Source organism: Rhinolophus ferrumequinum (genome assembly GCF_004115265.2).
Source record: "Rhinolophus ferrumequinum isolate MPI-CBG mRhiFer1 chromosome 5 unlocalized genomic scaffold, mRhiFer1_v1.p scaffold_110_arrow_ctg1, whole genome shotgun sequence".
In the NCBI taxonomy this organism is placed as follows: domain Eukaryota; kingdom Metazoa; phylum Chordata; class Mammalia; order Chiroptera; family Rhinolophidae; genus Rhinolophus; species Rhinolophus ferrumequinum.
The window spans coordinates 1378533-1400913 of NW_022680355.1; the positions used below are offsets into that span (position 1 = coordinate 1378533).

A 22381-nucleotide genomic window follows, 5' to 3' on the forward strand; every position below is an offset into this window, starting at 1 on the left:
TACATCCAATCCAGAAGTCAGGTGACACACATTTATTTCCAGGCCTTCCTTGGTGGGCACATCACTACATGTCACCTCTGCCTCACTTCCTCATCTATGAAATGGGCCAATACTCATCATGCCTTCATGTAGAATTCTGTGACAGTACATGAAATCTTTAAAAGAAAAATGCCATTCAGATTCAACTAATTCTATCAGGGTGTCTACCCTGAGCTAGGCATTCTGTTGCTATTTTACTTATATTTTTCCATTCAATCCTCACAACAACCCAACTAAGTAGACATTGGTAGCCACATTCTAAGGTGAAAAACTGAGGGTCAGAAAAATTGAATGTCTCTTCTCAGATAGTATAACTAGCCAAAGGCAAACCTAAGATGCAAATTCCAATTCAATGCTCTTTCCATCTTATTATTTCTGCTTCTATCTTTGTATATTCAAGATGTTATTGCAGTAATAAGATTTTCCGATAGAATGAAACTTTTGGAAGTCACCAATAAACTATAGTAGAGAAAGCAAAGGAGACTGCAAAGGTCATTTGCAAAGTCTCGGTGTGAACCAGGCTTTTGAGCACTTACAGCCCAAGGTCAAGGTCACAGAACTTTTTCAGGCAGCAAAAATATATACATATGAATATAATCTGGAAAGGAGAAAACTCCAGGCTCCTTCTGAAAGAAACAAGTAGCTTACTAATTTAGGACTGAGGAAGAATAGAGATATACGAGAAGGAAATATTTGGCTGACAGTGGAAGACTTAGAAATGAGAGGAACTCCTGAATTCCTGGAGGAGACACACACTGTTAGATGACATCTAGCCTGCTAGAAATCGCACAGCCGAAGATCCCAGCTATAAAGAACGTATTTGTAGATGCTCCATCACTAAGGCACCAACATTTGATCTGTTCTTTCCGAAATAGGTTTTTAAAAATTCAAAAGGAAAAAGGGCAAGAAGCCCGTACACAACATCCTCTGCAGCTCCTGTAAACACTGCAGCGATGGCGAATATCAGACAGTTGGTTGCAAAGCCTGAAGAGGCTTTCAGTCTGATGAGAGAGAAGTCTGGGGGGACGGGGGGCTGAGGGGGTGGTGCTGCAGACAGGAGGAGCAGCTACGCCTTTCTCAGCTCCTCAGTTAGTTATTATGACCAGAAGAGGAGAAACCACAGCTGACCCAACTGTTTGGAAGGAAGACAACATAATGAGCACATGTCCTGCGTGGGTATTTAATGCTTTCCTTGCACCATGCTCTGGGAAAGCATGTGGCCAAAGAAAGAAGTGAGGCACCTAGAGTCCTGATTTTCTGCGGTGTGTAGAATTATACAATGCTCCAGAAATACCGAGTCACCCCAAATAAAAAGAGCTAGCCCACGAATGATCACAGGTGCCTTTCCGGAACACATTATATTTATTATCAAATTGCAGTCACCTTCGGTCATTTTTATTTGACTATTTCTTTCAATCCCTGTAAGAACTCAGAGGCATAAGGTGTGAATGATCACTTCAAAGTCCTGATTTCCAAGTCATCAAACTCTCTCACCCCTGAAATTCTCACACACACTACCCTGCCCCTAACCCCATGCTTTGCAACTCCCTTCTAGGAGAAAGAAGTTCTGTATATGGGAGACTAGTCCATGGGAGGTAGAGGTTTTATCAAAGAACGCCCAAAGTCTTGATTAATGATTGATAACCACAGAATTACAGTGCCACAATCTCTCATCCAAGATTCAGAAATCCAAAAAGCTCTGAGAATAAAAAATTCTTCTTTTGTAATTCACTTGACCAGCAAAACCTGACCCGACTTCTTCTGGTGACAAAACCTGATCTGGATTTATGGGAGGGTGTTACAGGGTGCTACTCCTAAGCTCCCAGAGGATTATGAAATATTTAGTATGTGCACCATCTTATCTCTCTAGAATCTGAAAAAATTATGCATTCCCAGAATACCTAGCTCTAAGAATACCAGTCCATTTTGGTAATGGGTTGCGGGCCTGTATTCTATGCATTTACGTGTTTTTTTCTTTCTTTTGGTTCTAACTGCTGGTTAATCCATCTCTGACACAGTACAATCAACTAAAGCACAGTATCTTAATAAGCAGGTACGAGTATACAGTCACAGAAAATGCATACCTTGCCAGATCATGTATGTTACCTTGCAAGGTCAAACCCCAAACTTCCGAAGAGCCAAATTGCATAGGCTGAGCTTCCCACACCAAGAAACTAGCACCCCTGGGAGGGAGCTGGTAGGATTAGGTATATGGAGAGTACTAGGACACAGCCTCACAGGGAAATCACCTAGAAAGCTATAATAATACTGCCTGAAAACGGATCCACTTCACCGACAGCTACAACCTTACCTCTGTCCACTATCACATTTACATTTTTAATTTATCAGTCTCACACATTAAACTTTTCATTTAAATCCTGGTGAGCTTTAGAAATTCAGCACCAGGGTGGCTGCACAATCCCAAATTCTCAAAATTTTTGCCAGGGTAAAGCATACCCCAAACGAACAAACAGAAAACTTAATGGTGCATACTATCCACTCCCTTTTTTACTTCTCTCTTGGTGGAATTAATTTTATTTACAACACACTGTGAAGCCATGGGCATCTGCCAATCATTTCTTCTGAATGAGACTCAGAGGATAAAAACTCAGATCTCTGCTTAGAAAAGACACGTACCAAGAGCTGCTCAAACCCACACATGGGGTCTCTGAATCACAGAATGCTCTCCTGTTTTTGGGGGGGATCCGATAGTCAAATATTTTCTTGTCCTATATGCCAGGATAGCTTGTTCTAAATGTAACACTCTCCAGTGGAATGTCGATTACAGGTATCCATACTCAAATAAAGAACTACAACTTTTAAGTTGTGCTCTAAATGTTCTATCTAGTCTCCCATGTGTATTTAGGAACCAAAGTAAAGGGTCACCCGTTTAGAATTGTTGAAATCTAGAGTAGATCAGGAATAATGCCTGTTCCAGACCACTACTGTTTAAAGTTTTTTAGCCCACAGTTTTGTCACTTCTGTCTGAACATCTGACTTCTAAATCTTGTGTGCTTACGGATTTGGAGTAAAAACACACTAAAAAAAGTGTATACACACACACACACACACACAAACACACACACAGTGAGAGAGGAAGCAACATAAATGAAAACAAAATAGAGAAATAGTAGCTACTTCTGGTCAAACAAAAAAAGGAAAGACATAATTTATGAAAGAAGCAAGTAGCACGGAGGGGGAATTGTTATGTAGGCTATGATAAGCAGGAACTGTAACTAAGATTCATGGAAAGGAAGATTTTATGCTGTGTGGCAGAGGTGGCTTGTGCCCACCTCTGCCAAGGTATTTCTCCCTTCTTCCTCAGTACAAAAATATTCTGATATTATTTGGGCAGCAATGAACGCAACCAAAGGATGTTATTTCCCAAACTCCCTTGCAGCGAGGTTTGGCATGTGATTAAAATCGTTCTGCTCAGTGACGCATAGGCAGAGTGTTGAGTGGGGCATGGAACTTAAAGGTGTTGGTGGGGGTGGTGGGGGGATGGGGACCGGGAAGGCCGCCATAAAGAGGCTGGTTCAGTTCATATGCTTTCTCCCTCCTGGAACAGGGAGTTCTAGCAGTCAACTGGACCATGGGTTAAGAATGGACCCACCCCTAGGCTGTGAAGTGATACGAGGTGAGTCCCTGATAACTTTGTGGAACAGCTCCATTTACCCTGGACTGGCTACCTGTGGACCTCTTTTACATGAAAGACTCATCTCTTGTGAGTTTATTGTTGTTTGTTTGTTTTTATTGTTATAGTCAGCCCTACCATAAATCTAATTGAGTGAGACTGGCAGAAGGCAAAACTAAATCCATCGCAGGATCCATGACTCAGGCCCTTGCTACTCAAAGTGTGGTCCCTGGAAGAGCTCCATGGGCATCACTTGGGGCTTATTAGAAATGTAGAAGCTCAGGCCCCTCCCAGAAATACTGACTCAGAATCTACATGTTAACAAGATCCTTGGGTGATTTGTATGCACAGTTTAAGAAGTTTGAGTAGTACTGACTTACAGAAAATGGCCTTTGAAAAACTAGACTAAATATTATGGATTTGAATCACCTGCTGGGCAGTGTTCTTATTACCTAGATTTATATCCTGAAAAAAAATGACCCTGAGAAATATGACCTGATTTTAAGATCAGACATCAAACATGCTATTTTTAAATGACAACTTTCTCAATAGGTTCAAAATGCACTAAAGAAAAACAAACAAGTCTATAAAAAGTAAAAAACCTAAATTTGGACATTTTAAAAATACAATTCATAATAAAGTACGATGCTTTACACATAATGATCAGGTTGCCAAAATCCAAAAACAATAACCTTTTTGGCCATTTATTACATCAAAGCTTTTTATTCTCATTCTTAAGTTACTAACCACTAATTCTCTGACAATTTTGGTTACATCCCAACTGTCTAACTGAAAATCCATTTGCCTGTGCAGCATTTAAAACGGGAAATTATACTTACAGTGTATACTTTTAGTCTCCTCCATTCCCCAAAAGGACTCCCAGTGAGTAACTGCAATTCTTTAAATGAACAAGATGTTCTGAATCAATTAATTTTAGTTAATTTTCAAATAATTTTTCTACAGCAGTGTTTTAGATATAATTTACATACAGTAACATGCCCGGGGCTTCATTGTACTGCCGGATGAGTTTGACAATTATATTCACCCATGTAACCAACATCAAGATATAAGATGTTCCCATTACCCCAGAAATTTCCCTCAAGCTGCTCTGCAATCACTCTCCACTCCACCTGCCACTCAGGGACAGCCACTTACTTCTACAGTGGGATCTTATTCTTACGTGGCCAGAAAATGGAGCCACAAATGATTTTACAATTTAAAGCTGATGAAATAGCAGTAAGAACCATCGATCTCCATGTTGCCTGCAGGTGCCCCTAATATGTTTTAGCCCTCTATCAAAAGCTTGTCTACTGTGTGACAGGAAGGCCGCAGAAGTCCTTGAGTTTGGTTCACGTAACAGTGTGAGTGTTGATATAATTTGCCAAAATATTGGCTACATACACTTGTGTGGATTCTTGATCTATTTTCTTTGAGTAGGTTTGAATAGGTTTCCTTCATATGGAAACACTAATTTCAAGTAGGGCCTCCTGCCCTTCCATTTCTGGTACCAAAGAGAACTAGAAAGTAGAGAGAGTTGCAGTTGAAAATACAAAGTTTACTTTTTAAAAACTTTTGATTATGCCAGGTTGTTATTTTGGGTTGAAGTTGGGAGTTAGATAAGCTAAACATTGTTCCTTTTGTCCTAATCCAACATATGTAATTAAAGATTAATGCACAGAGAGGGGCCTCTTGAGCACTCTCCTTCTTGGACTCAATTTCCTCCATCAACTTTTCGGAAATTCACTTTCCCCAATTTTAGGAGGTAGCCAATGATAATTGACGTAGTCATTCCAAGAAAACTATGATAAAGGCACTTTTAGGGTTTGGTACATTGCAAAAGTAAGATACCACTAATATTAACAGTTTTACTTATAAACTCAAGTAACCAGTCCTGAGGAGGAATACCAAAACAGAAAGTATGAGACCACGCAAGCGCAGTGCAATTCCCGGTGACTCAACCGACACGTCATTTTTGTCTCTAATTACAACCTATGGTGCGCCGGCCGCGTGGAGGGTCAGAGTTCGGTTCCGGGGCGCACCGCGGCGTACTTGGGTGCCAGTTCTTTGATCAGGTTCACGTAGTCTGTTTTTTCCGCGCAAGCCCTGCATTCTTCCCCCCAGTTGTGCAGTATCTGTTTCAGCTCCACGACACTCATCTTCCTCAGGTCCACGGATGCCAAGTCCAATTTCTTTTCTAAATGACAAAAAGGAGAAAGGAGCACAGGTCTTTAAAAACACAAGTGCAATTCTGAAGCATTTAGAAAGGCAAATGGTGTTCTTTATTGGGGTGCTGACTACCCTATGAGAACAGTTCCAACTTCTATGGAAACCAAGACATTCCTAAGGAGAGTGTAATACAGACAGAGCAACTGGATGAGTTGTGTTCTATCGGACTTCCTCTCCATGGAATTACACTTGTTTCAGAACAGGAGCCTGGGTAGCTTTGCAGTATTTGCTACCACTCCATGGCTTCTCGACGTCATCATTACTAAAAAACGAACAGCACCGCCTCTTAACTGCTGCTCCTACCGTAAAAAGAAAGGAATTGATAAAAGGTGATGCGTTGTGTGTGGCCAGCTGAAAGCCACAGATTATAATTAACTAGGAAATTATGGTTCGCTTTTTTTTTATGGAAACCTATGTCTGCAGTAAAAAAGATGAACATACATGTTACAAAGCACTATCGAGTTTTTAAATACAAATTTAAAGAAACCGAAACACATGAATAAAATTAGGAGCATTCTCATTGGTCTTTATTTGTTTTGGATCTCTGCTTAAAATCCCACATCTACTGGGATTATTAAATTATCACAGCATTTGTTTACAGTCCTTTGGGGGTATACCCATTTCTCTAATGCAAGTGTTTTGATGCCAGCCAATATGGGTCCTAACCTTCTGGCCAGTAATACTTATCACCAACATCTAACTCCTCTACTAAGACTACTATTTACTGTTTACAGATTATCTGCAGAGAATGTCAAGAACTCAGCTACTTCTCTATTGCCAAGGCCCAAAACAGGGGAAAATATTTAAGCTCATCTGTAACATACTCATGATTATAATTTCCCTATCAGAAAGGGGTAATTTTCCTCTTTCAAAGGAAAGTCTCCTTTCCCATCCCCCATGACTATGTGCTTGAACATGGCTACAACATTTAAGTTTACTTATTAAACTATTAGTGGCAGCTTAGGACTTTTTCAGCTTGAAGAGTTCTTTCCTTTTCTTCCCTGCATAATTGAACGTAGCATTTGAAAACCTTTTAACAACCATAGTTGTCAAGTGATTTATCAAAAATTTCAGTAAGTGTTCTCTAATTGAAAAGTTGTGTTTTATATTTGGGAATACATACTGAAAACTATGAGACTTTCATAAAAGAAATTGAAGAGGACGTAAATGGAAAGATAACCCGTGTTCATGGATTGGAAGAATTAATATTGTTAAAATGTCCATACTACCCAAAGCAATCTGAAGATTCAATGCAATCCCCATCAAAATTCCAATGGCATTTGTGGGGACAGAGCCCCAAAAAGCAGTTTCCAGGCTCTCGGCCTCACATAGAAAGGTGCTGGCTCAGGTAGTAAATGGCCATCGACTGTGATCAAATGGCCAGCAGCTGTGGCTAGTTGGCCGTCAGCTGTAACCAGTGAGCCATTAGCCATGAATATAACGGCCGTGGCTAGGCTAGTAGAAAAAAAAGAAAAAGGGGGAGCTAACAAGAAGATGGTGGCTGAGTCTGCAAGCGGCACAGTGAGGGTTGAGAATTGTGTTGCTCCTGGTTCCTGTGTCTCCAACCCAGCTGCCAGTGAGACTATAGTGGTATGACTCCCCTACTTATGGCTCCGTGGGTGTTCCTTTTTGGCCTCACCGTGTCCTGTGTTCTTGTGCGGGGAGTGGGACCAGAGACCCCGCCGGACGCCCCGCACGACAGCATTTTTCACAAAAATCAAAAAAACAGTCCCAACCTGTAGGGAACCACAGAATACTCTGAATAGCCAAAGCAATCCTGAGAAAGAAGAACAAAACTGGAGACATCACATTCCCTGATTTCAAACTGTACTATAAAGCTATAGTGATGAAAACAGCATGATACTGGCATAAAAGCAGATATATAGACCAATGGAACAGAAGCAAGAGCCCAGAAATAAACTCTCGCATATACGGTCAACTAATATTTGACAAAGGAGCTAAGAATACTCAATGGGAAAAGAATAGTCTTGCCAATAAACAGTGTTTGGAAAACTAGATAACCACATGCAGAAGAATGAAACTGGGCTCCTATCTATACTCACAAAAATTAACTTGAAATGGATTAAAGAGTTAAACATAAGACCTGAAACCATAAAAATCCTAGAAGAAAACACAAGGAAAAAGCCCTTTGACATTGTTTTTGGCAATGCTTTGTTGGATGTGACACCAAAAGCACAAGCAACAAAAGCAAAAATTAGTAAGTAGGACTACATCAAACTAAAAAGCGTCTGCACAGCAAAGGAAACCATCAACAAAATCTGGAAGGGAGAAAATATTTGCAAGTCATGTATGTGATAAGGGGTTCATATCCAAAATATATTAAGAACTCATACAAATCCACAGCAAAAAAAATAGCAAGCAATCTAACTTAAAAGTTGGCAGAGGATCTGAATAGACATTTTTTCCAAAGAAGACATACAGGTGGCCAACAGGTACATGAAAAGATGCTCACCGTCACTAATGATCAGGAAAACGCAAATCAAAACTACGGTGAGGTATCATCTCTTTCCCATTAGAATAGCCATCACCAAAAACACAAGAGATAAGATTTGGAGAAGATGTGAAGAAGAGGGAAGGCTTGTCTACTGTTGGTGGGAGTGTAAATTGGTGCAGCCACTATGAAAAACAGTACGGAGTTGCCTTAAAAATTTTTACATGGGACTACCACATGATCCAGCAATTCCACTTCTGGATACGTATCCAAAGAAATGAAAACAGGATATCAAAGGGATATCTGCACTCCCGTATTCACTACCACATTATTCACAGTAGCCAAGATAGGGAAGCAACCTAAGTGTCCAGCTACAGATAAATGGATGAAGATGTGGTGTATACATATACACAATTAAATGTTATTCAGCCATGAAAAAGAAGGAATTCCTGCCATTCACAACAACATGGATGGAACTTGAGGGCACTATGCTAAGTGAAATATGTCAGACAGAGAAAGACAAATACTGAATGATATCATTTATATGTGGAATCTAAAAAAGCTGAACTCACAGAAACAGAGAGTAGAATAGTGGTTCCCAGGGGCTGGGGGTTGGAAGAATGGGAGATGTTGGTGAAAGGGTACAAAGTTCCATTTATAAGAAGAATAAGTTCTGGCATCTAATGTACAGCATGATGATTATGGGTAATAAATTATATACTTGAAATTTGCTAAGAGAGCAGATCTTAAGTGTTCTCATAAAAAAGAAACGCTAATTATCTGACATGAGGGAGGTGTTAGCTAATACTATGGTGGTAATCATTTTGCAATATGTAAGTGTATCAAATCAACACATTGTACGCCTTAAACTTACACAATATTTTATGTCAATTATAGCTCAATAAATCTGGAGAAAAATTAATAAAAGTTAGATTTCAAAGTCTTTTTTTATTTGGAGGGTCGGCTACACTCCATGCCTCAGAGAACCCTGAAATCTGAAATTTTTTAATGATCCCCATCCTTTTAAAATACAGAGCAAGCGAAAATATTCTTTCAGGTCAAAAACCAAGGACACCTTGCGAATTGAAAACAATTCTAATGCTACATTTACCTTGTTTGTTCATTTCATGGCTGACTTGACAGCATACCTTTAAAAGTAGAAGATTTTGTAGCACAAATTATTCATATCTCACAGATCCAAGTCCCCTGTTAAATCTCACCATTCCTGTCAACAATAAGCTGGGCAGAAGAAATCAGGACTACTGGTCTATTCAAGATAAACGGTTGAAGGAGAAAAATAGTTTCTTGCAAGTGTCGGTAGTTCTTTGAGTTATTCTAGAGAACTTGGCATCTGACATTAATTTTAAAGAGCAAAAACCTCTGTGACACCCTAAAACTACAAGACTCAGGTTGATGCCAAAATTAAAACTAGTTCATGGTTCCCCAAGGGCCTCTAGTGGCCAACATTTCCAGAACATTAGTAAGTATTTATTTCTTCTCAATATCTGATTAATTTTTCTGTTATTCAAGGAGCACAGTAATATCTCTTGCATATCATAGAAGATGTTCAAAATAAATTTGTTAAATGAAAGAATCAGCACAGGTTTGTACCCTTTCAAGAATATCATTTACATGAACTTGGTGATTCCTGCCTCTATGTCATTACTTGGAAGCCAATAAAAAGGGATTCGTGCCCCATAATCATACCCTGGGAGGTAGAGCCTGCCCTTGGCAAATAGAGAAACAGTATCTTTGGTATCTTCCAACCTTAAAATGATTTAGAGCCAGCTGTGTATCCATGGTGCATAGGCATGTTACAAGGTTATATCTGAAAATAAGACTAAAATAATTCACAGAGCTGGATTCTAATTCAGTAGTTTCAATACTACACTGGGTATGTAACATAAAACAATGACTTCGCCAAAAGAAATGGGTCTCTACTGGTAGAATTTCAGGTGTTCAGGCTAAGGGAGGAATCCCCAGTCTTTTGTCATACCTATTCCATCCACCCAAAAGGCTGGCCCAGATAGAAGTCGTCAGTATGAGAATAGATTTTTCTATGTGAAATGTATAAGGCCAAGGATAATGTTTAAATAGGACATCTTATTCCTTTCCTCGCTGTTTATTGTAGGCACCAGCAACAAGGTTATTCCATCAGGCAAAACCTGAGTTGATGTGAATAACCTACAATTTACAGCTGGCAGAATGATAGACAAATCTAGGACTAAAGACACAGTCACGTTTAAAACTTCCAACTCCTCCTGTCACCTTTGAAAACGTGCAACTTTTGTCTTAGTAGGTTACCAAGAGCTAAATCACCGGGAGTAGATGTTCCACTGCCATTGTGAATTTTTCCTTGACATAACAGTCGACGTTGCCTTGGTGATTTAAGAGTTTAAACTTTGCTGTTTAGGTTGACAGTTCTACCTAAAGCTGACTATGCCAGTATTCGTTTCTCTTCCCCCAAAGAAGCTCAGGCACCGTTCAGCAGCCCAGCAACCTACCGGTGAGTGGAGAATTGCTTTCCTTCTAACACTGACTTTTTAGAAACATAGCCTGTTTCGAGAATTGGCAATACTTTGGACATGTGGCGGGGTGGGGGGAAAATTTGACTCCATTATACCATATTTCAGCTCACAGATTTGGCTGTCCATCTTCTTGAGCTTCTCACAAATCTTCATTGCAGGCATGTGCACACTCATTGGACGAGTGACCTCACTGAGAATCTTCGTGGCTGCATCTTTCGTTGCTCCAAGATAATAGCACTGAAGGAGAATGAAGAGAATTTAGTGGCCCAGACACTGAAAAAAGCAAGTATTATGGGTTTGAGAAGTGAGACAGAGGTTAACCTAGTTTTCATGGCCCAGCTATTAAATTGTAACCCCTGCTGACTAAGACACCAGAAAACAGATGGCCCCATTCCTGTGTCCTCCTAATTAGGAGAGCCCTACAATTCACATGATACGCCGAGAATTGCTAAGTGTTTTGTCTGTGCCAGGCACTGCTCTCAGGGCTTTACAGGTATCAACTTACTTAATTCTCACCACACTCCTGTGCAGTAAGTGCTATGATTATCCCCATTTTACATCCAAGCCAACTGAAGGTCACTCAATTAGCAAGTAGAAGAGAGACTGAAGTCAAAAATCGAGCATTTTGGCTCTAGAGCCCATGCCGTTTTCCATCATGCTGTAATGCCTTTGAGGCTACCTGACTTAAGCACTTTACATTTAAAAATGTAAAACGTAATGGCACACATAAATGCTGAGAGTTTTACAGTGTGTCCATTGTAGGCCATCAACAATGCAAATTGAACTGACAAATGCAACGTGACAATTTTAGGCAAAATGAATTGGCCTAAGATTGTCTTTAGTGACATTAAACAGTATATTGAAAAAAGTCATCTGTGTATACCCAGGAAACACCTATAAACACCATTACAAGAAAATATAAATACTTCATTGGTTATATATCAATAATGATATAAAATATTTTGATATGTTTAACTGATTGTCTTGGAAAGAAATAGAAAATCTACCCACTCTTAACTCAGGACAGTAAATTTTCATTAGGAATTCAATTGTATAATTTCGTTTAAGAAGACATGGAATTGGTCGTCTGTGATTTATTCAGAAAACAAAATGAAATCAAATATATTCTAGATGAAAATTCACATGACTACACTTCACTGAATGATCAATTTCTGCTTACTTCCTATAGCAAACAAGCTTGAGACAAGCATCTAAGCGGGAGAACATTAAGTCCAAGATGAGAAATGAAAGTACTAGCAGTTTTCTTCAAGCACAAGGGAAAATGAAGGTGAAAATTTACCATACCAGGCGGTTTTCTTTTCCTTTGACACCCAAGCAAAAGCTGATCAATTCTTTTTCTATGGTGTCCAGAGAAAAGTTGACCCCTCTGGCTATCAGGGAGTTATAGAATCGGTTCAAGAATTCTTCACATACTAGAAGGAACAAAGAAATTATGTATTTATGAGCGAGATAACCACTACCACTCCCGGTACTCGTATATGTCCCACTCACGAAATAAAAAGTCAATAGGATTCAATGCATCATGAGAATGAATTAAAATTATTAGTAAGAATGGTTTGGGGCCTGTAGCTATTAGCTTAGTATTGGGACTTGAATAATATGAGGTTATTGAACCAATCAATCTTCAGAACCAAGTCCCACCGAAAATGAACATGTTCCCAGAAATTTTGGCTAACCCTAAATGAAAACACAGCTTTCTATAAGATACAATGCTTGAGACATCTAGAAAAATTAACTGGGAGAGAAATAAGTCAGACAGAGAAAGACAAATACCATATGATCGCACTTGTATGTGGAATCTAAAGAAAAGAATAAATGAATGAATTAATCAGAAACAATCTCAGAGACATAGAGGAAAAACTGAGGGTTGCTAGATGGGAGGAGGGGGTGGGGATAAGAGAGAAGGTGAAGAGATTAGAAAGCCCAATCGGTAACCACAAGAGTGCCAAGGGATATGAAAGTCAATTTGGGGAATGTAATCAATACTGTTGTAAAGATTCTGTAGGGTATCCGATGGGCACTTGTCTCATTAGGGAGACCACCTCAGGGATGATGTAGATGCCTGATCACTGCATTGTACACCTGCAGCTGAAGCTGAACAATAATGAATGTCAACTACAAGTTTGTATATATGTATATATCATTATATATGTATATGTGTGTGTGTGTGTATATATATATATGTGTATATATATATATATATATACTCCGCTTCTTGTAACTATATATATAGTTACAAGAAGCGGAGTACAGCATTAGGAATAGAGACAGTGGAAATGTAATGGCTGTGTGCGATGTCAGAGGGGTAGTGGATGGGGTGAGGGGGGTTGTCACTGGGTGAGGGATATAAATGACAAATGTCTAACTGTTACATTGTTTTGTGCCCCTGAAACTAATACAAAAATGAAAAGAAAATTAAGTGGGAGAAATAAAATCCAAACATCATTAATTACAATATGCATAAATATATTAAACTTGCAATTATACAAAAGGATTTTTCAGATTGGAACTATTAAAAATCCAACAATATGCTGTTTGTGAGTCACATAAAAAGTATCAGGCTACAGAAAAAGGTAAAAAAGAAATGAAGAGATTTAAAAATGAAAAGATAATGACAGGAAAATGCTATCCAACATCTGGCTTATTATATAAAGCTTTACTGGGGATAACAAAAGTCACTACTAATTATAAAATGAACAATTTACCAGAAATATAAAATAATTTTGAACAAGTGTACATCCAGTAACATAGCCTGATAATTTAATAGAAAATCCTGACAGATTAATAATAAGAAATTGACAAATTCACAATCATGAAACAAGGGTTGCACTTGGACTTCTGTACCGCTCACACCAAAGGTCACCTTCACACTGACATGTCCAGTATCACCTTTACACTGACTGGCCAATGTCCTCAGGGCAAAATGACGGTACGCTCAGTTTATCGCTCAGAATTGCTGCGTTCCCTTTCATTTTGTTTTAGTAAATCTTTCTATATTGTCGGTTCTTTGGTTTTTCATTGATATTTTTCTATTTTTACCTGCATTAGCAGTACTGCTTGGCCAGACGATTGGTACAATCTGACCCACTAGATTTCTAAAATTCTAACCAGCATGATTCTTTTAAAATGAAAGTCAGATCGTGCTACCTCATCTGCTCAAAACCTTCCTGTGGTTTTCCTTATCATTCAGAATAGTATCCAAAATCTTTACAATGGCTGGCAAAGCCCTGGGTGACCAGTCTCTCCACTGTCTCTCAGAACTCAACTTCTGTCGTCTCTCCCACTTCAGTCACACTGCTCTGTCCCCAGCTGAGCACCTAGATTAGATTTAAATATGTATTTTTTAGCTGAATAAGTGAACTCCTGATATTAGTAAGAAAAACACGGTCGAAAATGCACGTACCCCATGACCCAATTTTTGTTCTGTGACCTAAACAAATCATCACGTATGTGCTCAAGGAGACATATATACAATATTCAGAGCAGCATTGTTTACAATTACGTAAATTTGGGAAAAACCTAACTGTCCCTCAAAGAGAGAATAGACACATAAACTGCATTTCATTCATAAACTGGAATTCTCTAGAAGACTTGAAAACAATGAGCTACATCTATAGTTATCAATATGTGTAAGTGCCCAAATGTAATGTTGAATAAAAATTGCAAATGAATGTGTTCACTGTACAATTTATATATATCTAAGATCACAAAAATAGAGGTTATATGTGGATATATGAATTTATAGGAAAACTTCTTTAGAAATGGATGAGAAGCACACATTAATTTCAGAAAAGATATTTCCCCTGAAAAAGGTAGGAAGGATAAGAAAAAAACAGTTGGACTTAGCTGCAGGTCATATTTTTAAAGAAGAATGAAAGCAAATATAGCAAAATATTAACATTTAATCTAGATGCTATGTATATAGATTATATAAATATTTTTCTGTATGTTTGGAAGATTTCCCCATTTATTTAAAAAACTCACCATATATTTAACTGCCACAAAAATCTGCAACATGCACAATAAAATACTTGGCAATATTAATGAAATTGAAGCAAAAATTTTAAGTAAAATTACACTTCAATTAAGCAAGTATTAGCCAGAGCCCAAAGGTAGAAAGTGATTATTTGAAAAATATAATAATGCCACCTGCAGGAAGAGTCACAACTTTTTTGAAAAGGTAATGAAAAAATGTTTAAAATTGGTTTGTGGACTTATTAAACTATCAGTATGCTAGGAACATTATTTTCAACAGTTCCATCCACACCTTCCATAACAAAATTAGTTCCCCATTATCTGTTCCAGCTTTATTTTGGCAAAGTAAAAAAAAAAAAAAAGACACTAGATTAGGGAGTGATACCAGGAGTAGGGGAAAACTGCTACCTAAGTATATAATACATGTTACAATGAGTTAAAACTTTAAGAATAACCAGAGCTTATTGAATGATTTATATGCTACCTCACTGTTCCAATTTTATTTTTGATGTTGCTCTAAATAAATGAGTTCGCAACACCACGCTCAGAAGGCATGCTTGGGCTCTGACGTCAGCCTCTCCAGGTCCTAACCCTGGCTGTATTACCTACTAGCTAAGTGACTTTGAGCCTTTCATTGTTGAATCATCTGTTAGCCTAGTTGCCATTCCTTTGAAGATCAGTCTTTTTTCTCTGGCTCTGTTTAAGATTTTCTCTTTTTTTCCCCTTTGTGTTTCCTAATTCTCTTATATGATTAGATATTAATCAGATATTTTTATTTATACTCTCTGGAGTATACTGGACTTCCCAGTCTGTGGATTGATGACTTTCATCAGTTTGGAAAAATGAGCTATCATCTCTTTTGCTCTGCCCATACTCCTTCTGGAAATCCAGTTAACCTATGTTGGAATTTTTCTCTTTATCCTTATCGTACCTTTATTTTTCTTTCACATGTTTATCTCAGTCTCTCAGAGAGTCCGTCTTGATAATTTCTTCAGTTTTCTAACTCACTAATTCTTTTCTCAGCACTGGTTAGTCTCCTGTTGCTCCTATTAATTTCTATTTGTGGAAGTTTATTTGATTCTTTTCCAAATACGGTTGGACTTTTATTAATAGCCTCTTGCCTTTTACGTATATCTTTAATCTCTTCCTTTATTTCTTTGAACATGATGAATTTTTGTGCCTGATAATTCCAGTACCTGAAGTCTTTTTTCAGGTGTGCTTCTTCTGTCTCTTGTCACAACTGGCTGTCACTTATGGTGCCCTATTTCCCATGGGTCTGTCACTTTTCTCAATGTGAGCTTTATTTCTTGGAACTTCAACTGTGGGAATTCTTTGAGGACTGGGTAGAAGGTGGATTCCTGTAGGTAAGACCGGCATTTGCTGATGCCCGCTTGAAATCTCTTTAAATTCTCAGTTTGAGATGTTTGGAACCACCCATGTAATGTGAATTTGGACTTCAGCTCATATGTGGGTTAGCTAGTGATTATGAATTATCTGGAGACATTTTTGTTTTCCCTTTTAGTCAGTAAAAAGTTCAAGTAATACAATTCCTTTTAGTCTATAAAGATGGTGGTAGACTCGTACATATGTTCAGTTCACCTTTATAATGAAGGTCTAGCACTTTGGAGTTCCAAATTGTGGGCGGTGGGGAAGGGATTTAGTATTCCACTCCTAACTTGGGAGAGTCCTGGGCTGTCTTAGATATTCTCTTCCTTTTACCAAAGCCATGAAAACCTAAGTTCAGATCACTGGATAGCAAATGTCCTCAAGGTAAAAGCAAGCTTCAGGGCTCCTTTTAACCTCTTTTGGTTCCCACTTTCATTTTGTTTTTGGCCTCTGGGTACGTCTTATAAATTTACATTTTAAATAAATTTTACCTTCTATTTGATCCAGTATTTTTAGTGTAAACAGCTGGAGGGCCCAACATGTCTTCTTTTAGAGTTTGAAGTCATATTTATTTCTAATGCCATTAATAGGAACATAATAAATATAATAGCCAGTCATTCATGGTATTAACGAATATTTATTGAGGAATTAGTAAGTGCCAAACAGTGTTCTTGAGATTCAGCAATGAAGAAAACAAAGTCTTTACCCTCAAGGATTATATTCTAGTGAACAAATATAAGTATCTTGTGGCTATAGATTAAAATAAACATGGTAAGGAGGATAGAGGGTTACCAGGTAAAGGTATTATTCTGCATGCATAAAGTAGTATTTGAGCAGAGACCTTAAGGAAGTGAGGGGACAACATAAGTATACTCTTTGTGAAGAACTCTCCAGGCAAAGGGAAGAACAAATGCAAAGACTCTGATCTAGGCATGTCCTTGGTGGGTCCAAGAACAGTAAGGGTGCCAGTGTGGAAGTAGAGTGAGCAAGAGAGAGGACAGTAGAAAATGGGGTCAAATAGACATGCCAGGTCATCGAGGGCCTTGAGGCTTTGAGCCTTACTCTGAGAAGACAAGCCATTACAGGTTTTGAGTAAGGAAGTGCAGTCATCTGACATTATTTTTAAAGTATACCACTGGAGGCTGTCTGGAGAATAGGAGTCAGGGAAGCAAGAATGAAAGCGGGAAACTGGTTTGGAGGTTCTGAAAATAGCTGCATATCTTGGACCAGGGTAGTAGCATTGGAGGCAAAGAGAAGTGGTTGGATTCTGGGCATGGTTTGAAGGAAGAGCCAATAGAATTTACCACATGGGTTGGATATTGCATGTTGGAGAGAGAGAGAGATAGAAATAGAGGTAGATTGGATAGATAGATAGATAGATAGATAGATAGATAGATAGATAGATAGATAGATAGATAGATAGATAGAGGATAGACTCCAGGATGTCTCCAAGGATGGATGGATGGATGCATGGATGGAAGGATGGATGGATAGATAGATAGGTAGGTAGATGACAGATAGATAGATGATAGATAGATAGAGTTCAGGATGATTCCAAGGATTGTGACCTAAGAAGCTGGAAGAGTGGAGTTGCCATTCGCTGACCTGGGAAGACTGCAGGAGAAGCAAGTTTACGGAGACAAGCAGGAATTCAGACTGAACATGTGAAGTTTGAGATACTTCTAAACATTTGTGATGTTTAATTTTATGTGTCCACTTGGAGGGTGCTGTTGCATGAGATGAACTTTGCGTAAAGCAGACTGCCCTCCATAACGTGGATAAGCCTCATTCTATCAGTTGAAGTCTTGAATAGAACAACAACATAACTGGCCTCTGCCAGCCAGAGGGAATTCTCCAACAGACTCCCTTCAGGCTTCACCGGCATCGTCAGCTCTCCTGGACCTCCATCCTGTGCGCCCTCACTGCAAATGTTGGACTTTGTAGCCTCCACAATCAGGTGAGCAAATTCCTTGTAATAAATCCATCTATCTATCTATCTATCTATCTATCTATCTATCTATCTACCTATCTATCTATCGTCTATCTAACTCTCCTATTGGATCTATCTATCTATCGTCTATCTAACTCTCCTATTGGTTCTGTTTCTCTGGAGAACACTGACCAATGCAATATCCAACTGGAAACAGTGAGAAGCAGCGGGACACATAGATCTGGAGCTCAGGGCTGAGGTCTACGTACGTACATTAACACCTTGTAAGTCACCAACATTCACGTGGTATGTAAGAGATGAGACCAGAGAATAAGGAGAGAAGAGACACGGCCTCAGGTCTCAGTCTTGTGAAACTCGGTTGTTTAGAAACTGGGAATATGAGAAAGACGGAGAAAAAGACTGAAAAGAGCATACGGTGAGGTAGGGTGGGAGTGAAGAGTGAGTGTATTCCCAGAAAACCAGTAAAGAAAAGTGTTCAAAGGAGGGACTAACCGATAGGCTATATTCAATGCTACTGACAGAATGTGAAAAATGAGGCATTGCCAATATGTAGTTTGCTAAGTTTAATTAGCAAATATCTCAAGTATATAAAGGAGACACCTGCCGGGATGATCAATGCTACAAGTCAGCAGAAACTATGAATAAGGTCTCCCAGTGGCCTCGAATTCTCATCTTCCTACAAAAGAAACCCAGTGTTACAATGCCTCCTAGTCTTACTAGTCTCATAATACACCTTCATATGATTTCTAGACCTCAGCTGTTGCTCTGCCAATTATTACAAGGATGATGAGAGTTGGGAATTCTAACTTGTTCTTTTAAAGATATCCTTTGACTCACCAAAAGTTCCATCAAATTTTATTGCAACATGTATGCATACATTTGTTCAACAAAATTTAGTGCTTACCATGCACTGTAGATGGAGATGAGGTGGTGAGAGAAAGTCTTGATTTTCAAGGAATACACACATGGAGGAGACCAAAACAATTACTGACCACTATGAGACGTGTACTGGATACTGTGGGAAAACAAAGAGGACGCACCTACCTGCGGGGAAGTGGGAGACCACTGAAAGATATTTAAAAAGGGCATAGCATGGTAACAACTGCCAGGGGACTAGGGAGGAGAAGAAAGGTGGCAGGAAGGATACCGTTGTGCCAGTAAGAAAGATAAATGGGGGAGGTCTGTAACAAGACAATGGAGCTGGGGGAGGTGTAAGGAGAGAGTGAACCAGAAGATAGACTCAGTGGACACAGTGACAGATGGGCGTAGGGAATCAGGGAGAAAGAGAAGTCTAGTCTAGTTGACCAGAGACTGACACCACAAGCATAACAGGTTTGGGGACTGAGAAGGGAGGAGATGCCAATTTTGGTTTGGAACTCTGTTGAGTCTGAAGAATAAGATATATAAGTGGGAATGTTCAGTAGTCAACAGGATGCAAGGTCTAGGACTCTAGAAAGGAGGTGGATTAGATGTAAACATTGGGAATTAATCAGACTCTAGATAGGTCAATTCTGATTGCACAGAAGAGTGCATAGACTGAGAGGAGAGGAGTGCAGAGGACAGAACTCTGAAAAATTCTAATATTGAAGCCATGGCTAGAGAACTAGAAAGATACCGTGAACAAGTGGGCACAGAGACAGGAAGCAAAGGTCAGAAAAAAGCAGTATCAACGCCATGAAGGAAAGGAAGTTTCTGAAAGAGACAGAAGTCAGTGGGACCACGCCACAGCGAAGTCAGGATAAGAATGGAAATTTATTCCTTGAGCTTACATGAAGAGAATAATCTCACCATAAATTACCTAACAAATTAGTAATTTAAGGTTCCTGACATGTATTTATTGCTATAGAGAACTATATTTTTTCTTACTTATGTTGTGGAGTTTTTTTGTTTATTAAAAATAGTCCCATAAGCAAATCTATAATTATTTCAAAATAAAAAAATTTTAAAACAGTCCCATACTAAAATCCTTTTAAAGATATCCAGAAATGTTTACATTTTTTTCAGTAAGCCTCACATGATCTAAAGCAGGGCTCAGAAACTTAAACATTCACAGGGGCCAGGCAAGGAAAATGAATGGGTAAAGACATCTGAGTGTAGGAAAAACAGAAACAAACACCCGTAGGACACATGTCCTTTCTAAAAACAGCCTAGGCTAATTCCCATTACATGGATTATGGGCCAGTCTTGACAGGGCACCTGGTATTTCCAGAAAAAGCAGAAATCTGAATTTTTGAATATGCAATCTTCCAATTTTAAAACGTAGCCCATTTATTTAAATGTTTTTCAAAATACTTTGTGAATTTAACAAAATATTTCAGGAGGTCCCAGGTGACTCACAGACTCTCAGTTTTTTACCTTTGCCCCAAATTATATACAATATAGCATTTTAATCTTATACCTTGAGGGAAATTAAACGGCTAATGACAAAAGCTCATAAGCAGTAATAGAGCCAGATCTAGAATCTACTCCTTCTTGGTCTAAGACTAGTATTTCCTTTTCTGTGAATCTACAACTTCTTTATCTAACAAAGAGCATATACACCTATGTTAGTCAGACATGCAAGTTAATACATTTATTACAGACATGGTGTAATAAATTCAGGAAAGATGGCATAAGCTTCACATTTAATTAATCCAGATGCTCTGGCTCTTCTGAAATGTTTTGATGTAGAAGCTCAGAAAATAAACTACGGATGACTAATCAATTGCTCATGCCTCACAAATTCTGCTTTAAATGTGTAGGACACAACTGTAAGCGATCTATAAACAAAATTATAACTTAGCTAAACGAATATCTATATAAAGTTGTGTTTTTTTTTTAGATAACATCATGTAGATATTTTTAGTTTTTGGAAAAAAGTTTAATTATTGCAGGACTGGTAGAAAACTGGACTCCAGTTCTTAAGATTTTGTTCAGTTATAATACAGACTATACTCAACCATTCATTCAACACATACTGTGAACCTACAATTTCCTGTTAAGTAATGATAGATTCGCAAGCCCACATTAAGGTTGAGGATATACATTTAAATTATTTCAATGAATGAAACATGGAGGTAAGTGATATAGTGCAAGAAGATGGAGCTAGCGCAGCTAATTGTCTTCTTTGATGTTAACAGCCCTCTGAAGGAGGTATTATCACTATGATTTTGCGAGAACCAGGTAAGTCTACCACAGAGTCACAGGGCACGTGTTCTGACTGCAAATCCACAGCTGAGATTCTATGAACAGAAAAGGAATCGTTCTTTATTCTTCCTCTTTCTAAGGAGTTAACGTACTCCCTTGTAAAGCAACTTTTCCATGTAACGTCCTAACAAACGTTAGTCTTGTCCGCTGATTGAAGCCACCTCAACTCAATTACAGACAACATGTCATGTTTTATTTTCCTTTTGGGTGTTGGAAACTAATTTGAACTCGAAAGACATCTTCTGTGCCAGGAGAGGCAAATCTCACCGGTTAGAAGCAGAAGAATCAATTTGGCGCCAGGGTCGTCTGAATCTAGCCGCGATTGCACAAAATCGAATTCAGATCCAAACGCACCAGCTTTGACAGGGCAGTTTAATAATCACAGCAAGATTAGGACGCAGCCTAAAAGTGTCACCTGGCCTGGCTCGAACTTTTGCCTAGGCGACGGCGAAGGCAATCGGAAACTAGGGACAGAACCCGCGTTTCCTAAGTGAAATGTTATTTATAGGCAGGGCCAGGAGAAGCCAAAACGGACAACAGCTGCGCTGCAGCGCGGTGCCACCGCCATGCAAGCAGTTCTCACACCGCTCACCTTCACAGTCGGCCCCCGGCCGCCCCCCGGCCTCCTGGCCCCGCGCCGACACCGGGGTAGAGACCCAAAGCCCGGCGCAAAAGGCCACCACCGCGGCTGGGCTCGCGTACCACATGCTGAGCCAGCAGCACCAAAACACCTCGGCCACCAGCGCCCACCTTCAGCCTCGCGGCTATCGCCCCGGGCTGTTATAGGACGCTGGAGACAGGCGTGAGCCCGGAGTTGCTAGGGCAAATGACACAACTCCATCCAGAGTTTCCATTGGCTCTCAGGAAAGGGGCAAATGACGGGGCGGAGCGAAGGAGCCTTTTCCTAGCCTTTCCCAACTGGCGCGTGCGCACTATCGCACACGCTGTGTCGCCTCAGCCGGGCGGGGAGAGACGCACTAAAG

At 39.3% G+C, this 22381-nt stretch overlaps 1 protein-coding gene across 1 annotated transcript; it reads right to left on the minus strand.

The window, feature by feature from the left end:
* Positions 1 to 3505: 3505 nt before the first annotated feature.
* CDNF (cerebral dopamine neurotrophic factor) lies at positions 3506 to 22194 on the minus strand. The gene is made up of 4 exons (XM_033100507.1): positions 21991 to 22194; positions 12185 to 12312; positions 10975 to 11116; positions 3506 to 5867 (listed from the first exon to the last, which is right to left on the minus strand). Exons 1-4 carry the CDS (start codon positions 22103 to 22105, stop codon positions 5689 to 5691), a joined length of 564 nt encoding a protein of 187 aa, XP_032956398.1. The 5' UTR covers positions 22106 to 22194; the 3' UTR covers positions 3506 to 5688.
* Positions 22195 to 22381: the final 187 nt, after the last annotated feature.